Source organism: Zychaea mexicana (assembly GCF_025766255.1).
Source record: "Zychaea mexicana strain RSA 1403 chromosome Unknown BDB00scaffold_50, whole genome shotgun sequence".
In the NCBI taxonomy this organism is placed as follows: domain Eukaryota; kingdom Fungi; phylum Mucoromycota; class Mucoromycetes; order Mucorales; family Lichtheimiaceae; genus Zychaea; species Zychaea mexicana.
The window spans coordinates 130715-147575 of record NW_026516713.1 but is presented as its reverse complement, the minus strand read 5'-3'; the positions used below and the strand labels follow the sequence as shown (position 1 = coordinate 147575).

At 40.7% G+C, this 16861-nt stretch overlaps 3 protein-coding genes across 3 annotated transcripts; 2 read left to right on the top strand and 1 right to left on the bottom strand.

Annotated features, from left to right (window-relative positions):
• Positions 1-1933: 1933 nt before the first annotated feature.
• Positions 1934-2493, bottom strand: BDB00DRAFT_911484 (uncharacterized protein; the record flags this gene model as incomplete). The annotated part of the gene is made up of 2 exons (XM_053128667.1): positions 2269-2493; positions 1934-2165 (listed from the first exon to the last, which is right to left on the bottom strand). Coding segments are annotated over exons 1-2 (390 nt in total), but the record flags the coding sequence as incomplete, so codon positions are not given.
• Positions 2494-9438: 6945 nt separating this feature from the next.
• Positions 9439-11316, top strand: BDB00DRAFT_829548 (uncharacterized protein). Its single transcript, XM_053123955.1, has 5 exons — positions 9439-9490; positions 9516-9552; positions 9628-9746; positions 9893-9925; positions 10525-11316. Exons 1-5 carry the CDS (start codon positions 9451-9453, stop codon positions 10956-10958), a joined length of 663 nt encoding a protein of 220 aa, XP_052978444.1. The 5' UTR covers positions 9439-9450; the 3' UTR covers positions 10959-11316.
• A 1489-nt stretch (positions 11317-12805) lies between these two features.
• BDB00DRAFT_829538 (uncharacterized protein) lies at positions 12806-13713 on the top strand. Its single transcript, XM_053123954.1, has one exon. It carries the CDS (start codon positions 13208-13210, stop codon positions 13451-13453), a length of 246 nt encoding a protein of 81 aa, XP_052978443.1. The 5' UTR covers positions 12806-13207; the 3' UTR covers positions 13454-13713.
• Positions 13714-16861: the final 3148 nt, after the last annotated feature.

Here is a 16861-nt window from a genome sequence, read left to right as displayed (position 1 = left end):
TTTTTGTAATGATCATCATTGATGGCGCTTTCATTTCGACAACAATAGTTGCCCAAGCCCAACCCATCACAAAGAAGACCATACAACAAAGAGACGACTTTCGTGTACTAAAGCCCTTTGATTTTCATGGAAGCTGCAACGATCCGCAAAAGGTTTTAGGCTGTACCGATGTAATGAAAAATGACGAGCACGGTGAACAGGTTGCTGCGTGTCGTTGTTCTATATATTATTATTATTAGCTTCTTCTGATATAGCAACCTCCCTACCCACATTCATGCATCCATCCATTCACAAAGTGTGACATCAATTAATTGTACTCTCGTGTTAACTACATTTCAAAGAAATTTTTATAAATATAAGCTGCGCTGCTTATTTAAAGCCCTCATTGTTATAATAATCGATATTTTACGGTCAAAAACTTTACAAAGAAAGCGATTGTTTCCAAAATATCCTCCTTCTATTCTCATCAGCGGTCCTTGTCAAACATGCTTACTTCAAGTGGAGATGATGCCCGTTTATAGGTCACGTACTAGAAAGGGTAGTGATGGATAATACTCGTGTTTGTTGAGCTTGTACTTTTACGGATAATGACTAGAGAGCTCTTTGTATATGCATGCTAGATCAACTCCATGCATGGCTTGACGTACATCAAATCATGAGTCATAGTATCATTCATTTGTTGTCTGATCTGAGAACTCGATACATGCATACGCGTGTTTTCTTCATGTCAAACAATAAATTTTTGGAGGCATCAGCGAGAATTCATTAACAAATCAGTACATTCGACGATTAATATTATGGGAATTGTTTGCGGTTCTCCTTCAATTTTCTGTCCACAATAGGCCAATGTTCAAATAATAGTTAAGGAGATCGTACAGGCGAACCAATAAGATCGGGTTACTTTGTTTAAAGCATCAATTCATATTGTTTTCTAAACAACGATGCTGACAGCAGCTTGTAGCAGCAGTCTTTCGTTGCCCAAGTTTTTTAACTTAATCAATAAGAGCAAAAGCGATTACACGCTGCGCAGCCGTTTCATGACAACGACGACCTGATCTAGAATATATAAAGTCTTGTTGGTAAATGAATGATTCATTATTGCATCTTTGCTCTCAGTGTGCTTTCTCTTTTCCTTTCAGAAGTAAACAACGTACCCCAACTATTGTATCAAAAACCGGCGCCAAGACAACGAGACGATATGTATCACCGTTCCTTTGCCACTTTTCTTGCTGCCAGCCCTTTCTTGATGATGGTTATCCTTGGGATTTTCTCTTCCTTCTCGTCGTCTTCTTCGATGGTTGTCGACGCCCAACCTTTAACTTCCATCAAACGTGAAGATCCTCCTAGCTTTTGCGATGAACAGCGTAGAAAATATGGTTGCTCCAACTATTACACAGCGTCTGGCCCCGGTGCTTGCAGATGTCCACTCCGCCGCCGCTAGAGTAGTACCTCAATTATATACTGTTGTTTGATGCTACTATCAGTCTTTTTCCGTACATATATACACAACTTCACTCTTCAATCAAGACAAAAATTTATTTTTGATAATAAATAACTCTTTTGTTTTTTCAAATTAAAATAAGTGTATATAAATTTGAAAGATAGCGTATGTATGGTACCATGTTCGCAAAGCCCGTCTTGTTGCGCAGACTATTGAAGGGCGTTAAAGATTTACTAACACTTCCTTGTATGCTTTATATGTAGGAAAGAGAAGCTCACCATCAGAGCAATACTCATTGCTGTATGCATGAAAAAGAGAGTTGACTAACTACTACGCAGCAGTCTTCTATCAACTTGTATTACGCTGAGCTACTGTCTGTATAAATACTGTAGAGTTCAATTAATGTACGCTTGATGTGAGAATGGTGTTGCTAATAGTATTACAAGACGAAGACCCAGTCGTCGCTGACAACATATTATGAGAGAATTATCGCTGATTTATTTGCTTTCTAACAAAAACATTTCCACAAAAGGGATTACAAATGGTGAAAAATGTACTACGTAGAGGAGCAGTAATAAAGATGAGATGATATGAGAATGATGAAAACCAACAACGACAATGGCTAGACAGAATGCAGCTATATCTAATGGTCGGTGTCTTCGATTGTTTGGATGCAGTACTTCTTGTTGTTGGAAAGGATACCAGCCTGCAAGACTCCGGGGAGCTGTAATTTAAGAGAAAACAAAGTATGTAGTAAATTAGTACGTGGCTTATGTACATTATCCCATCTAGTTTTTATCATAAATATAAGTGTTATGTATACGTACGAGACCAGTGAGATCGCCTTGACCTTCACAGCCATGGATTTTGAGGTCGTCGTCACCACCGTTGCGGCTGTGGCCACGGCCATAACCGTGGTCATAACCGTGATGATAACCGCCGTGGTCTCCACCGTGATGCTCATCGTAATCGTCATCGTGGTCATTGGGACGAGCAAATGCAGAAACGGCAAACATGGCGAAAAGGGCAGTAGCGATTGTAATGAACTTCATGTTGGGCTTTGGATGATTAAATGTAGCTAAGATGATATGCTAGATGATGATAATGTCTCAAAAAAAATGATTTGAGAAGCCCTTTTTATATCTTTTGACAGGCATCATTAAATGCATGCTGTTGCGCTTACTCTTCCTGTCGAGTAAGATAAGTATAATAGCAATTCAAAAACATTATAAGGTATTGCCCTTGTTACCATAAAGCAATCCACATCGAACCTTCAGTGTTCATCAGAAATTGATGTTTTAATTAATATCGTGCATTTTTCTTTGAGCGGCAGTCAAAGAGCGATCACAATAAGGGGCGAAGGATAAACTATGCATGATCGGTACATGTCCCATTCTTCTTGCCACTCCTTTGTTGTGGTCAAGGGCAAATTACACGTACACTGCTCACCTTCTTCTTTTTTGGGGATACATAGCAATATGTAGCATTAGCAACTCTGAGTTATACTATTGTCATTATGGTATCAGATGAAAAATTTAATATATACGTTTAGAAGACAAATATAGCTGCACTATGCTTTCATGCTGTAATGTTTATTGTCGTACACATTCAGAGCGGAGTAGAGCCTTTCGCACTTCTCACAGTTGTCGACCTGATAGAAAGGACAGGTCTGTTCGCTTTTGAAGGGTAAGACTTTTCTATACAAAATTCGTTCACTTTTAAAAGAAAGACTGCACATTGTGTGGATCGATGCTACTCGTGTATTAAGAGCACTGTATTTTACCAAGAAGAGTGACATTTTTTGTTGCTCCAATGAATTCGGAAGAACAGGTGTAACGACAGTAGCAATTTTCTGTTTTGATCCCTTTAACATTCCGGTGAACCGATCTTTGCAGATCCGTACCCATAGCCTTCTTTGTAGGCCGCTATCATTTTGATCTGAATACCTAAAACAGCTATAATTAAACATGATGGGTTCTGTTTGTGTAATGCTATTGCAGGCCATTAGCAAGTAATACATGCTGTATAGCATGCCTATTTTTAATGCGGAAGACCCTCATCATTATGCAAATGAACAACGGATAAAGAAACACTAGCAAGTTTTCTTTCCTCGAATGCAACCTCGATCTAACAGAATGCTTTTCTCCTTAGTGGCTCTGTAGCGGTACCATGGGAAAATCTCGTACTTGGCATTTAAAACAACTCAAGTAGATAGTCATCATGATCAATAGTGGCTACTGCATGGTACGACAAATCATTTAAGCTAAAAATCCACCAGCACACTGTCGCATTGAACCCATCCTATCTATCGCTGATTTATTTGTCGCTTTCTGTATCCCTCTTTTTTACCTTGTGCCACTCCGCTATTGCCACCGTCACCACAGCTCCACCGGCGTCCAGTCCGCTACAGATGTTGCTTTTCGCCTCATATGCCATACATCAGTGACCCTGGAAACTTACCCGTTTCTACTTTTATCTTCAAAAGGCAACAATAATAAATCCAATAACTGTGTAATCGATGTCATATATCCGTCGATGCGAGACACAATGCTGTTTGTCTACATTGTCTCTGATTGCGCGAAAGAATACCGATGACATCTTACGATCCATGGCGCCCCGTGCACCTTTCCCTTTTTACGCATTCGGTGCAATCCAAAAGTGTACGCAAACTAGTCATTCCAGCGTCCTCCTGGCTATTCAACACGCGCCCTTTGTTTATTTTCTGCTGCACCTCTGCAGCCTCTTGCAAATATTATGAGCTTGATCAAGAATCTGGAAAACATGCCTTTTCAATGTGAGACTGTATGGATGGCTGGTTGTCCCATAATCGACCTGATACGAAGGTTCGAGAGCAAAGAATGAGAAGTTTGTAAGTTTCATTAGACGTTGTTTTGCTTCAAAATTTGTGATAGGACATGTACGACCTTCAGATGGAATTTGGTGCGCTACACTTGAGGCTTTCTCTTAAATTTGAGTAATGTTTTAATTGCTTTTTCTGGTTTCCACCCATCATTGATTGCGGATGCATTACTCAAGAGAAACCTCGCTTGATGCGAAGTTGGCTGAATTTAGCTGCGGGAATCTGTGGCCGGTATACGCTTGCCACTGCGTATGCCTTACTTAAATTCAAACCGGTAGTGCCTGTAAGTTGTTTAAAAGATCGTCAATATTGTCGACAGCGACAAGATATTCTCTTGTTCTGCGGCGTATTATTTAAGTATTCCGAGCTCAGTGCGAAGTATTGAAGACCAATCGCCGAAAGATTGTCTCAAGCAAATGTCATCTGTGATGAACCAGGGTCGTCGGTTGCCGTCATTGTGTTGTTATACAAATGTATTGGTTTCTTCATTTTATCTACTATCCGAGTATCCGATCCGTGCCGACTTTGCACCCATTCAACAAGCGAATTCCGAGCCTGGAAAGACTGACATATGCTAACGGCACCATAATGGAAACGATGGTAGTGTTTTGGTCTGTATGTCAGCGTTCCCGTTCCCTATGCTTGCGGGCAGCTCTTGACTCCTAAAAGTATCTGTGGATCCTTTTTATAAGCTCAATCTAGAGCATACAACAGTCAATTTATGAGATTCAGAAAATTGAAGGACATCATACGTGTGAGGGAAAAAGTAAAATCAGTTAAAGCAGGATGAGGCACAGTGACTCCTTTTAGCTCGTTTTTGATTAGATAATCGTCGCGCAGACAATATGCTTCGGATTTCTCATGCTTTTCTCTCTTTTGATTCTAGCATACTCAATAAGCAGGAGTATAACGAAAAAGAGAGATGCTCGTATGGGCTGTGCTGGACTTACTGTAGGGGGGAAGAGTAAAAGGAAATCCGATAAACACCACGCTACATATCGCATTAACAGAAGCACATGCAGTCAGGTTGTCCTGGCGATGCTTCTCGAACATACTTATACAATACTAGAATAACTTTTTCAAAGCTTCATTTGAACTCCAAACTGTTCTCTTACTAGAGTAAAATGAACTACTTAGCCTTTGTTATGAAGTATATCTGTATCTGATCGGCTTCCAACTGATGCTCTCCAGTTCGCTAAATGCGACTCGGATGTGGATCACTCCCATGTCTGATCCGATCGGTGAACAGTCTTAGCGAAACTAGACCTCTTTGTAAGCGAGCTTGACGTTGACCAAATTCTTGTTGCACGTTGTAGTATTTTCAACGACTGTCGGCATTACTAGAGAACATATGGCTGTCTGTGCGTTGTCAGACGGCGGGCCTAGTACATTAATATGGTCAAGAGTAGGATATGCGGACCAGGATCAGGAATGGTACCTTTGCCTCGCAAGTGACTATGTGGATAACGCATGTAATAATACTTCAAGTATATCACGCTTTGAACAGTTTATTAACTTTGATGAAATGACCGACTATATGGTATAGAAGGTTGATGCACAATCGTTTGGTCAAATAAGCAACCCCGCTGCTAATCTCCCAGCAAATGAACCTGACCTTTGACAAACAGTGAAATTGGCATTCGACAATTTCGATACGTTCATTACCGCAGTTCTGGCTGAGCAAATGATGCAACGACAGGCAATCGAGAAATTCACGCCTGTTTAAGCTTCTGTGGTTAATGAGTGCGTATTTCTTTTGTACTTATTCTAAAGTTTATGCCAGCTTATTTGCACACTCGTTTATCTTTGCCTGTTCATCTTATTATGCAGACGGCGCCAAGACCTCGCTGACATCAACCTCAACACTATGCATAGATATCTACTGATAAACCCAAGCGAGCCGTACAGGTGGCAACGCAAAAAGGTCGTTACAGGGTTTGATATAAAGCTACCAACAATGTCGACAGCAAATGAAAGCATTGTCGATGTGGCGTTTTATATCCACCTAGAACGCCTGCGTTGTTATGAGGAGAAGGTGAATCCATGGTTGATCATCACTATTAATCTTTAAAAATGACGTTCTGTTGAAGCTACACAAAACCATGAAAAAACCTATGATGTGTTGCTCTTGGCATGTGCGAAGGACATTGGATTCATAAGCATTTGGTCGCTGAAGCATGGAGCAACTTCTAGAGTCATATAAGTGAGAAAACCCAAGGTTAGGAAAAGAACAACAGTAGTAACAACAATCGATGTATGTTCGCCTTACTGTCCCACATAGTAATACCTAGAGTGTTTCAGCTAAACACTTCTTATGCGCTATGTCTTGTCTATCTAATTATTACAAGGATTTTGATTTTGAGCCAAACCATGAGACGGACAAGTAACAATACAATGCAATTAAGTATCATACCTATTGCTATGGTACTCGTACTATCCTTCTAAGTGTACCTGCAACAGCAAAAGCGAAGATGGCCGCCATTAAAAGATACATTAATGCAGAGACCGCTATTCGATCTTATGTATAGACCAGCGCAACTACAGTATACTGTACTGACGTGAGTCAGCAGGAAGCAAAGGTAGGAACGAGGAGCTCAGGAAGAGCGCAACACAGATCTTTCTTCTTTGGATAGTGACAAGTGATGCGTGTGTCAAACCTCGAACGTTCCAACAGCTTTCCCTTGAAACGAAAACTCCGTAGAGTGAAAGCGCATTGTTACGCAACGATTTGGCCAATTTACTTGGTACTCAAAGTGCACAAAGGAATGGCGGGTGAACAAGGTGATCAATGGAGCAACGAGTTACGCGCAAAAGGGTCAAAAGATGTACAGTAGGAAGTCATCGTTTATGGTGTTATTCTTCTGATCGTCCCAATGGATCTTGAAAGCTGCTAAAAAAAACGTAGAACCCGCACAAAAACAAACGAACCGATTAACTTTATAAGCAGCAATGAAAATCAATGAAGGGTGAGTCAGTTTCACTAGCGGCAGCGTATACTTACCATGAGCGGCCAGCTTATCTGCGGCAGCACACTTGGATAGAGTATGAATTCGGAATGGATGGAGGGAGGTTACACGGCGTAGTTCAGAGAACTGTTGGCGGATGGCGAAATTAATAAAGCAACAGTAGACAAGCACGCTTCACAGTAAAAGATAACGATCTTTTTTTATATACTGCAGCGTTGGAGTCAAGTGTGTGTTGTATCTATTCCCGCACACAGCACATGCAATCAAAAGATACTAATCAAATGGAATAGTCTGTGGACTACGCTCTATACTCATGCTGTTTACCTTGTTGGGTGAAGAATAGAAACTGGCTGCTGGGAGGATCGTGTTCTTAATGTTTACTAATGCTGGATCAGGAACAACTGATGCCGTAGAATCTGTTAAGTTGTTTACCTTGTCAATCACTCCTGTATTGCCATTTGATTGCTCACAGAAAAGCATTTCTTCCGTGAATCTACATGCTCATTCACATTCGTGTCTTTGTTTTCGCTTGACACGGTGCCGTGCACGGACCCCCTCACAACCAAGCGGCGACAGCATCGGAGGTACAGCAGCCCATGGTGAGAGACACGTACCACTACCGCCGAAGCACGCTTGTCTACTTGACCATCAGGTACCACTCCTCCTTTCATTTCCTTTGGTGCTGTATCTTTTGTTATGCCATAGTAGGCAGCCCACAAGTTGATACGCAACCCGTTATCCGGGCCAATGAGAATTCACGGGGATTTGAAGTCCCGAACGAGAAAAATGTCTATATAAAGCGAGCAATTTCGCCTTTCTTTTTTCTCTTTTCTTCAGTTCGTTTTGGTACAGCTTTGGTCTGTAGTACAGATGCACTGCTCTGTGCCATGATCGGGTCATTGCTTGTGCTGGCTATTGTCATAATTCTTCTGATGATCGGCAGATTCAGTGGTCCGCGCCCTGAAGAAAATTTGCAATATATACCAGTGGGAATGTGGTCATATACTCCGGCAGCCGATCGTGAACCTTCGGGTGCATGTGATGCCAACGGTATATGTTGGGATAATTGAAACGAACTTTTTTATTATTATTTATTATTTATTACACACAAATAAGAAAATGATAAACAAAATAAAAATATATTTTTCTTTTTCGCACTTTCCGCATAAACGTTTTATTCGCCTTTTTTTTTATGTGCACGACTGGTTCCTTTTTCTTTTTTCGCGAACAAAATACTAAATACTCCCCCTCCATCCATTCACAGCTCCGTGCTAAACAAAGCGGGGAACAGTGACAGTGGCTCTGTATCGTAGCCGAAAGTAACACGATCACAATGCTTTGGCACTCTTTTTCACTTTCTGTGTTCGCCTAAATTGCCAAAGCAATTGTCAAGAAAAAAATTGTTATCGAGGATATGGTCGGTTATTTTATAAGAGGCAACGCCAGAGCATACGCCAGACCTGTATAATTGTCAGATCTGTAAAAATTGGAATGTTTTTTTTCAGCTGTTCGTCTCTCTCACTCTTCCTGCACGTAGCTTATCACAACACAATTTTCTTATCATTTTGGGTTTCACCTGGATCGAAAAGCTTGCACTGATCTTTCCGATGTGCCTGCTTTTAAAGCGTGATTCTTGTAACAGCTCTTTCCCTCCCCTTACACCTTCACTTCTCTCTTCCTTTTCTTATTTAACTTTACTTCGTTACATATTTTCAAGGTATGCGTTACCTATATGAAAGTGATGATCGCTCACCAAAGATATCAGGGGGACCTGTTGAAGATATGATATATTTGCTCTACCAAAACATGCACGCACCCACACACACAGGGATGCTGTGTTTTCCAGGCCAAGCGATTCGTTACTTATATATGACTTTTGCGGCTCGCAAACAATAAACCCGAGTATTGATTGAAGCATTTTCCTTCGTATCGAGAAGTCGATGGTTTTAGAAAGAGCCTGTTCTAATGTGTATCTGCGTATCGCTATGATAGCATAGATTTAATGAAGTTACTGGTGGTTACAATAGATCAATCTTCAGGGTCCCCCTTTTACCTGGTTCGACTTGCTTTTCCTTTGTCGGACATATTATTTCACGAGTCCGGATTATGTTATACAGGCTTTGTTGGATTAAAAGCCTCGTGCCAAATTTCTTTTCGCGCGTCCCCTTTCACATACACGTAATATGACTGATTTGATCTCGATTTTGCCTCCCGAATCATTCAGTACATCTTCTCGTTTATCGGACAGCGGGCTGTGTCGAATGTGTGAAAGTATGTCGCCGCTGGTTATACGCGATCCCCACTTACCAGACAGCCCTGTGGACACTGGTGGGAATCTCGCCTGATGCATGAAACAAAAGGAGCGACGCGATGCTTCAATGTTTGGGACAACAAGTCGAATCAGTATACATCAAATCTCAAGCCACGTATAAAGTACTGGAACGACTTGCTTGGCGAAGATACAGCATTCGCTTCCTTGGTGATGTAAAACGATACTCTTTTTTTTTGCGTTAAGAGGATCGCGTATTCGGTAGTACTTACTACTGCTTATGCGCAAAAGATATACTAAAGCTTTTTCTTTGTTTTCAATAAAAAAAAATAAGACATCAGCAACCATGTGCATAGCAAACAATTACAACCTATTTTCGACAGTAGCACGTTACTGCCAGGATTCATCAGATATTTCCCGCATAACGCTAACTGCTCTGACGATTTCATTTCACACTTGCGATATCTCGCTGCCAATGCTACTGGACTTCTTGCCGTCATTAACGCATCTTTCAGTGATGTTTGATGGCCGCACTAACTTATCAGACGCTACTCTTGAACAAGTTGATGGCAGAAGCAGACACAAAAGGCCACCGATACACAACATTATCTTCTTAAGACTGGACGGTGTTCTCAGTTTTAAATACCGGATCCGTCCCTTATTGCAGCGTTGCTCCCACATCAAGTACTTGATATTATCGCCTTACTCACGTTTCAACAACGTATCTCCAACCAACATCTATACAGCTTATGAGCTGTGCCCTCTATTACGCTACATTATGTGGGAATGCAGCGAACCAGTCATAGCAGACAGATGGATTTCACTATCAAGAAGCACGAGTGCTTATATTAAGTAACTGAAAGGAAAGCATCGAATGATGGCGAGGAAGGCAGTATGGCTTATGAACTGCTATTCAACGGCAAGGGACACGAGAGGATCATGCCGATAGTAGTAAAATCGCAGCCGATACTAGAACATTTACGTATAGTCGCCTGTGGTCTTTCTGATATTCATTGCTGGGATGTCTTGGCACGCAACCAATTCACACAGCTGACAAGTTTGGGGTTGACGGACATCACTGGTATGTCAAGCGAAGATTGGTCCCAGATTTTGCTCATGCAGCAACAAAATGAGATCTTGGAAGTTGGAATTCGCGCTGGAATAACGCAGTATCTGAACAGCATTATCGCAACCATCGGTACGCTGCAACGGCTCCGTATACTTTCCTTGCGAAATTTCCTTCACATGTTCAGCGAGAATCCTCTTTGCGATCTTACTCCGCTTCGACGTTTGCAACAGCTTGAAAAAATGCGTCTCACGAACATACCCATCGACAACCAAGGTCTAATGCAGTTGTGCGAACCATCACAGCACCCACTAGTCAGGAGATTAAGCTTGAACCCGCACATCACCGTACAGTAATAGTGTCGACGACTTTCTCACAGAGGCAGGATGGATTGTGTGGGCACAACGACTTGAGGAAACCAAAATACTGAATCTGGAACTGACAGCCGTGAAAGGTGTTACTGGTGCTGTCCTTGAGCATTTTGAACAAGTCGAAAGCTCGGTGCTATTGCGTGTTTCACGGATCTATAGTCTCACCAATGCAGGCATCAATGCTTTTCGTATCATTGAAGGATCTAGTAAAAAGATTGAAGTCGTGGGGTGTTCAGGATTATCTCGGACAGATGATCTTCGTATGCCATACAACATATTTTTAATAATTGAGTACCATTGCGGTGATATTTGCAGTCTGGCTTGTACTTTTATTTATAATGAGCTGATAAACAATATTGGCAGCATGTTTAATTAATCAGTTTTCCAGGTTGGATTGTTGTGATATCTGTATAGTCAAACATTGATTTGAAATGTTTACATATACACTTACTAGATCCAGGATTGATGGAAAGGCAGCACGATGTGGATCTGGTCGGCAGCGAGTCTGGTGCCCTTTCAAACCTGAGCGAAAGCACAGACTAATTTTTTTTGGTTACCCTATGCTTTCCTTATATATCAGAAATGCTTGTGTACCTCTTTTCGTCACAACAGGGATCACCTCGCACTCTATATGATATAGTCTCTGTGACAGAAGAGAGAAAAAAAATGAAGTGAGAATATTCTTTCTTCCGTTGTTGAATAGAAAGACCATCGTCGCCTCCTCCCCTCTCCCTTTATGACCAAAAAAAAGCAGTCTGTATGCTGTATGTATGCGCATACGCGCGTTCCTGTTCATGTCGGGCAGTGGATTTTTAATGCCCGGTATTTGGATTTCATTGGCCAACGTGCTGCTGCAACTATACTCGAACCGCTTTGAGAGTTATACTACGCAGAGGACTTATTGGAGTCAAGTTTACTGACAAAGGTCAATATTTATGGTAAGCGGAAACATTATCATCTTCCACATGCTAGGATATATACGGGATTAAGAACATCTTGAAATATAGCGATTCCCGGAAAGTGTTCCTCATATTTTCTGGGCAAATTCTAACTACAGTACTTTGTCTGTTTAAACTCTATATGTAACAAACTCATGAGCAGTTGTTCAGTAAATGAACCCAGTGTCTTAAGCTTGATGCCTACCAAACGAACAACAATACGATAGCAAGCTCAAAACGCCAGAGAAAAGGCAAGCCTGATACAAGACGCTGGAGTGCTACTGTGTGCTGTCAACCAAGATATAAACATCACCCTAGTAAGCTTCCTGGATCCCAACTCCGCTCAATGGATTGGATAGCATTGTAATACCCTGCAGATGCGGTAACGAATAAACAACAGCATTCAGGATGTCTAGATTATATAACTAAAGTCATCCTGGCAATAGCAACATAGAGAGCAAAAGCTAGTTCAGTCTTCCTTACTCTCAAAGAAAGAAAAAAAGAGATGCAAACGAATTATTGAAAAGTAATATGCAAAAGGCAACCATGACTGAATCAACCCACACTTGTGACAAGCATTTACAGTACTCATTGCGCTTTCCGCTACCTCAAAGTAAAAACACAAAAGGAAACACGGAGTGGGTATTTAAAAAAGGTTTGCTTATAGTTTTTTGGCTTATTTTAGTAATGCTGTTTTTCCTCTTTTGTAAATGTTGTTCTATCTCATCATTAATAAAATCTTTCACGAAAAAACAACGCGGTCGTGTTCGTTTGTGCACTTTTGTTGTTAAACCAGGATAGTTTTACACCGGCACATGATGAAATGCAGCATTTATTATTGTAATATGTACAGCTATAAGTTGTTCTGTGTTACCCAAAGCATTGGCATTGGAGCTCCTATGTTTGCGTTCGATGGCTTCAAGAACGCGATGCGTAGTTTTCATGTAGGGATTTTGTAAGCTTTCATGGAAGACCGCCGATCCTTTTTTCCCAAGGTATGCAATATTATACTTGATGCAGCACACAACAATGAAATCCATAAATAACTGTTCCTTCAACTCGCCGCTCCTCTTCGATACATAAATCTAAGGAGAGTAAGAAGAACTTTGATGCAATTAGCACATAGATATAAATCCACAACCGCCACGGACGTGACATATCTTGGACACTTTATCTTTACTCCTCAAATAAGTACCATCATATTCACCACTTTTCAATTCTCTTCGACCTTCATTATCAATATTACTACGTGCTTTTACGATCGCTCCATTGTTTCTCGCTACTGAAAACAAACCAATGCGCCGCTCCATTCTGTTTACTATTCTCCTTTCAATGGTCATCCTTGGTTGTGATTTTTTTTCGACGGTTGCCCACGCTCATCTCATCACAAAGAACGCTATACAGCAAAGAGACTTCTACAGGAGACCGATGGATCTTGCCGGAAATTGTAGTGACAATCAGAAGAGCCTGGGGTGTACTGACATTACGAAACTTAATGAGCATCAGGTACCGGTTGCCGCTTGCCGTTGCTCATTCGATTAGCTTATTTATATAAAGCAGAATCGTCTATGATACCCACCTACACGCACATATTAGTAACATTGTATTTAATATAAAAGCTGCTCTTTATTACGTTCTAGTATGTGATATCCTATTCTGTTATAACAAACAGTTTCGTCCCTTCGAGTCGGCTGTTAGACGCATCCTAACAACAGAGATTATTAAGCTCTAATCGTTATATTTTGCTGTTGGTGTTGCCATATTAACGATTTCAATAGAAGAGTGCCATTATAAGACAACTCTGGTCACTAAAAAGTACTGATGCATGGATCGATCTGTGAACATGCTACTTTTATATATCGGACTTGCCATTCAGAATGTTTCTCACCATAAAAGAACAGCCCAAATACCACCCATCTTGGGTGCACGCAATGGCTTCACTATTATTATCATCATCATCAAATGTCTGTTATACCGAGGAGATGTTACCTAAAGTCGTTGCTACTGTGATACTGTTATACTTTTAAGCGCACCCTCTCTTGTTATTGTTCAAGAAGATGCTTTGATACGAAGGCTTGAGCACCTAAATACAACCAACGCCCCCGACCGACGCCATCAACTACTTGTATTAGGCATTTTGTGCATCTTATTCATTATTTACGCCGTTATCACGTACGATACACTACAAGGTGCGGATTGATATAAGCAAAAAACGTGCGCTGGATTGTTTACTCTTCAGAAAATCTCAGCGACCTTTATCATATCTTCTCTGGACCTTTCTATTCATCTCCGGTTGCACACTGAGATATCTTTCTTCGTAAAAAAAAAACGCGCATTCATAACCATTACCACCGTTTGTACTGATTATGATTAATCTAGTGCATGCGTAGTTTTTTCTGCAGCGAAGCGAACTATTTCGATCGGCTCTGTACACGTATGATACAGCAGCAAGCAGCAAGTGGTGTAACAACAATCCAGCACATGGCTACACCATTTCAATCATATCCTGGAATAAAGCCATCCACTCCCGGCAACAGGTAAAAGTTTAGCTTTTTCCTCAGCCATGACTATGAAACTGAGGTTTTGACGGTCTGGTAAGTAAGGGGCAAACGTGGGGTAAATTCATGCAATTCCCACCACCCCAAAAAATTAAATCATTCGATTCTCTACAGCTGCTGCTAATGCGTCGTCTTTTGTTTACAATGATCATCCTTCTGTACCTACTAATTATTACCATTCTAGCTCAATCATGTTGATTGTATGTAGTCTGGATGTAGCACCAAAGCCCCATGAAAAAAATGTCCCTGCGCTGTAACACAAAAATCCTGCCAGCAATTACAATAGTGATACCATATAGCAACATGATCCTATTGCCATTGTTCTTCTTCGCCTATTCATTCAATTCCGTAGTCCACCCAAAGAACCATTTTTAAATTTTCCTAGTTAACTCATTGAAGACCAGTGAACGATTGAGATAAGTTAACTATTATAAAAGTATGATTTAATCCGATATATGTGTGAAAAGAACTCATAGTACCGCTACCGTGCGAAAGTGCTGGCCGGTTTGGCCAAACATGTAAATTTTTGCTCTCATCTTATACTCCACGTGTACACAAAAGAACATGGGTCCGTTCACACATTCTTTTACTCTGAAGATAGTGACGACGGTGCGGGCAGGTGATCCACATATGGTGTTTTTAGCTGTGCAACGACCGACCGGATATTAGGCTTAGAGACCATTACTTTCTTATGCGAACCTTTCTTCTGCCCGCAACCTCATTTATACATCCTGAGAAGATTGTGTCAGTGTATGAAGCCCAAAAAAAACAATGTCAGTCTGCCGTTTTTAAATGAGTCATCATCAAGCTGTTATACTGGAAAATAAATCTTTCAGAAGAGAGAGCTGGGTATATCTTCTGATTTCAGATGCAGATACTGTATAAACGACAACACTGACACGTACATTAGGCTTCGTTACTGCGCATACAAGGTTATATGCGTGATATTACTGATGCCTGTTAGATTTTGACTATTATTACATATAGAAGAATTAGACTCGAGCCCCATTTTTACTCCATTAGCTGATGAGAACACTGAGGGTGGATCGCTGCTCATCTTGCTTATATATTGTATAATGATGTAGAAGTAGTAGCTGAATGCAAAAGAATGAACCAAAGTGTCCAACGTAATGCTAAAGGACTCACTACTTCTTTAGCGACAATTCATTATGTTATTATTATGCAAGTATAAAAGTACTCATTGTGTTACTAAATGTATATTTGTCTGGGCAATGTCACTGCATAGTCCTAATACTCGTACTTGACTAATTTCTCGCTTGAATAATTATACCCTCCTGTTCGTCTAGTGTCCACGATGTCGTACTTTTGCATCATCGTCACCATCCACAAGAACGCTGCTTCTGGTATCATCGTACTTACCAGTTTTTGCTACTACAACGATATAATATAAACTGTGCTCCTCTTGTCTAAAACAGTTTATGCGCAAAATATACGTATTCCTTCTAAGCAAAAGGTGGTCTTTTCTCCTTTTGTTACCTTGTGTAATATAATCTTGCGCCATGGTGGTAATTATAATCTAAAACTTTACATCACGCAGGTATACAAATCATCGATTGAGGTAGGATGATTGTTTTCATTTTGCAGCAGTATGCAGTCAATATCTCGTAGATCTAGAGCTAGTAAGGATGATGCATGTTATTCAAGTAGTGATAGGGTAATATTGGGGATGTATCGTTCTTTGTTCTTTTGGTTAGGAGTCAAAAGATAGCATCAGTGATGAAAACAGATAATGTCAGCCACCACCTTTTGTTCAATCCTCCTCCTCTTCCCACCTCCTTTCAGAAATAAGGGCAACAAGAAACCAACCAGGATTGATTTAATTACATGTGGCAAAAATAAGTTTACTATAGTAGGAGCTACGATTTATCGAGAACCAAATCGAGAACTGATGTACCCGAAAATAGGTGTATTAATAGTAGCTCAGGAACGACGACAAGTCACTTATTACTTGGAAATGATAAAATGTAAAGATAGTCAATGAATACCAGAAAAAGTAGTTGATACACTTTCAGTTTGTTTGATGATAGGAACATTACCATTCTTGCAGTCCAAAAAGGAGACGATTCTTGCTGATAGGCACTAAAAAAAGGAGCAAGAGTGAATTTTGCTGATAAGGATCTGCCTTTCAACTACCACCGCCATGCGCACGTTTTTTCCCTATTCTTGCAATTGATAGATGTCTATCAAGTTTGTAGATAAGGAAACAGCAGCTTACTTGTTTTGAGAGTTGGTTGGTATTCTGCTTTCCATACCATTGAGTTGTTGACAGAAGCTCTCATACAACAAAATGGCTTTTCGCTTAAGCGTATTCTTGAACAATAATACCCACGATGGTCAGCTTTACAACATGCGCACTGCGCGTGTCAGGGGG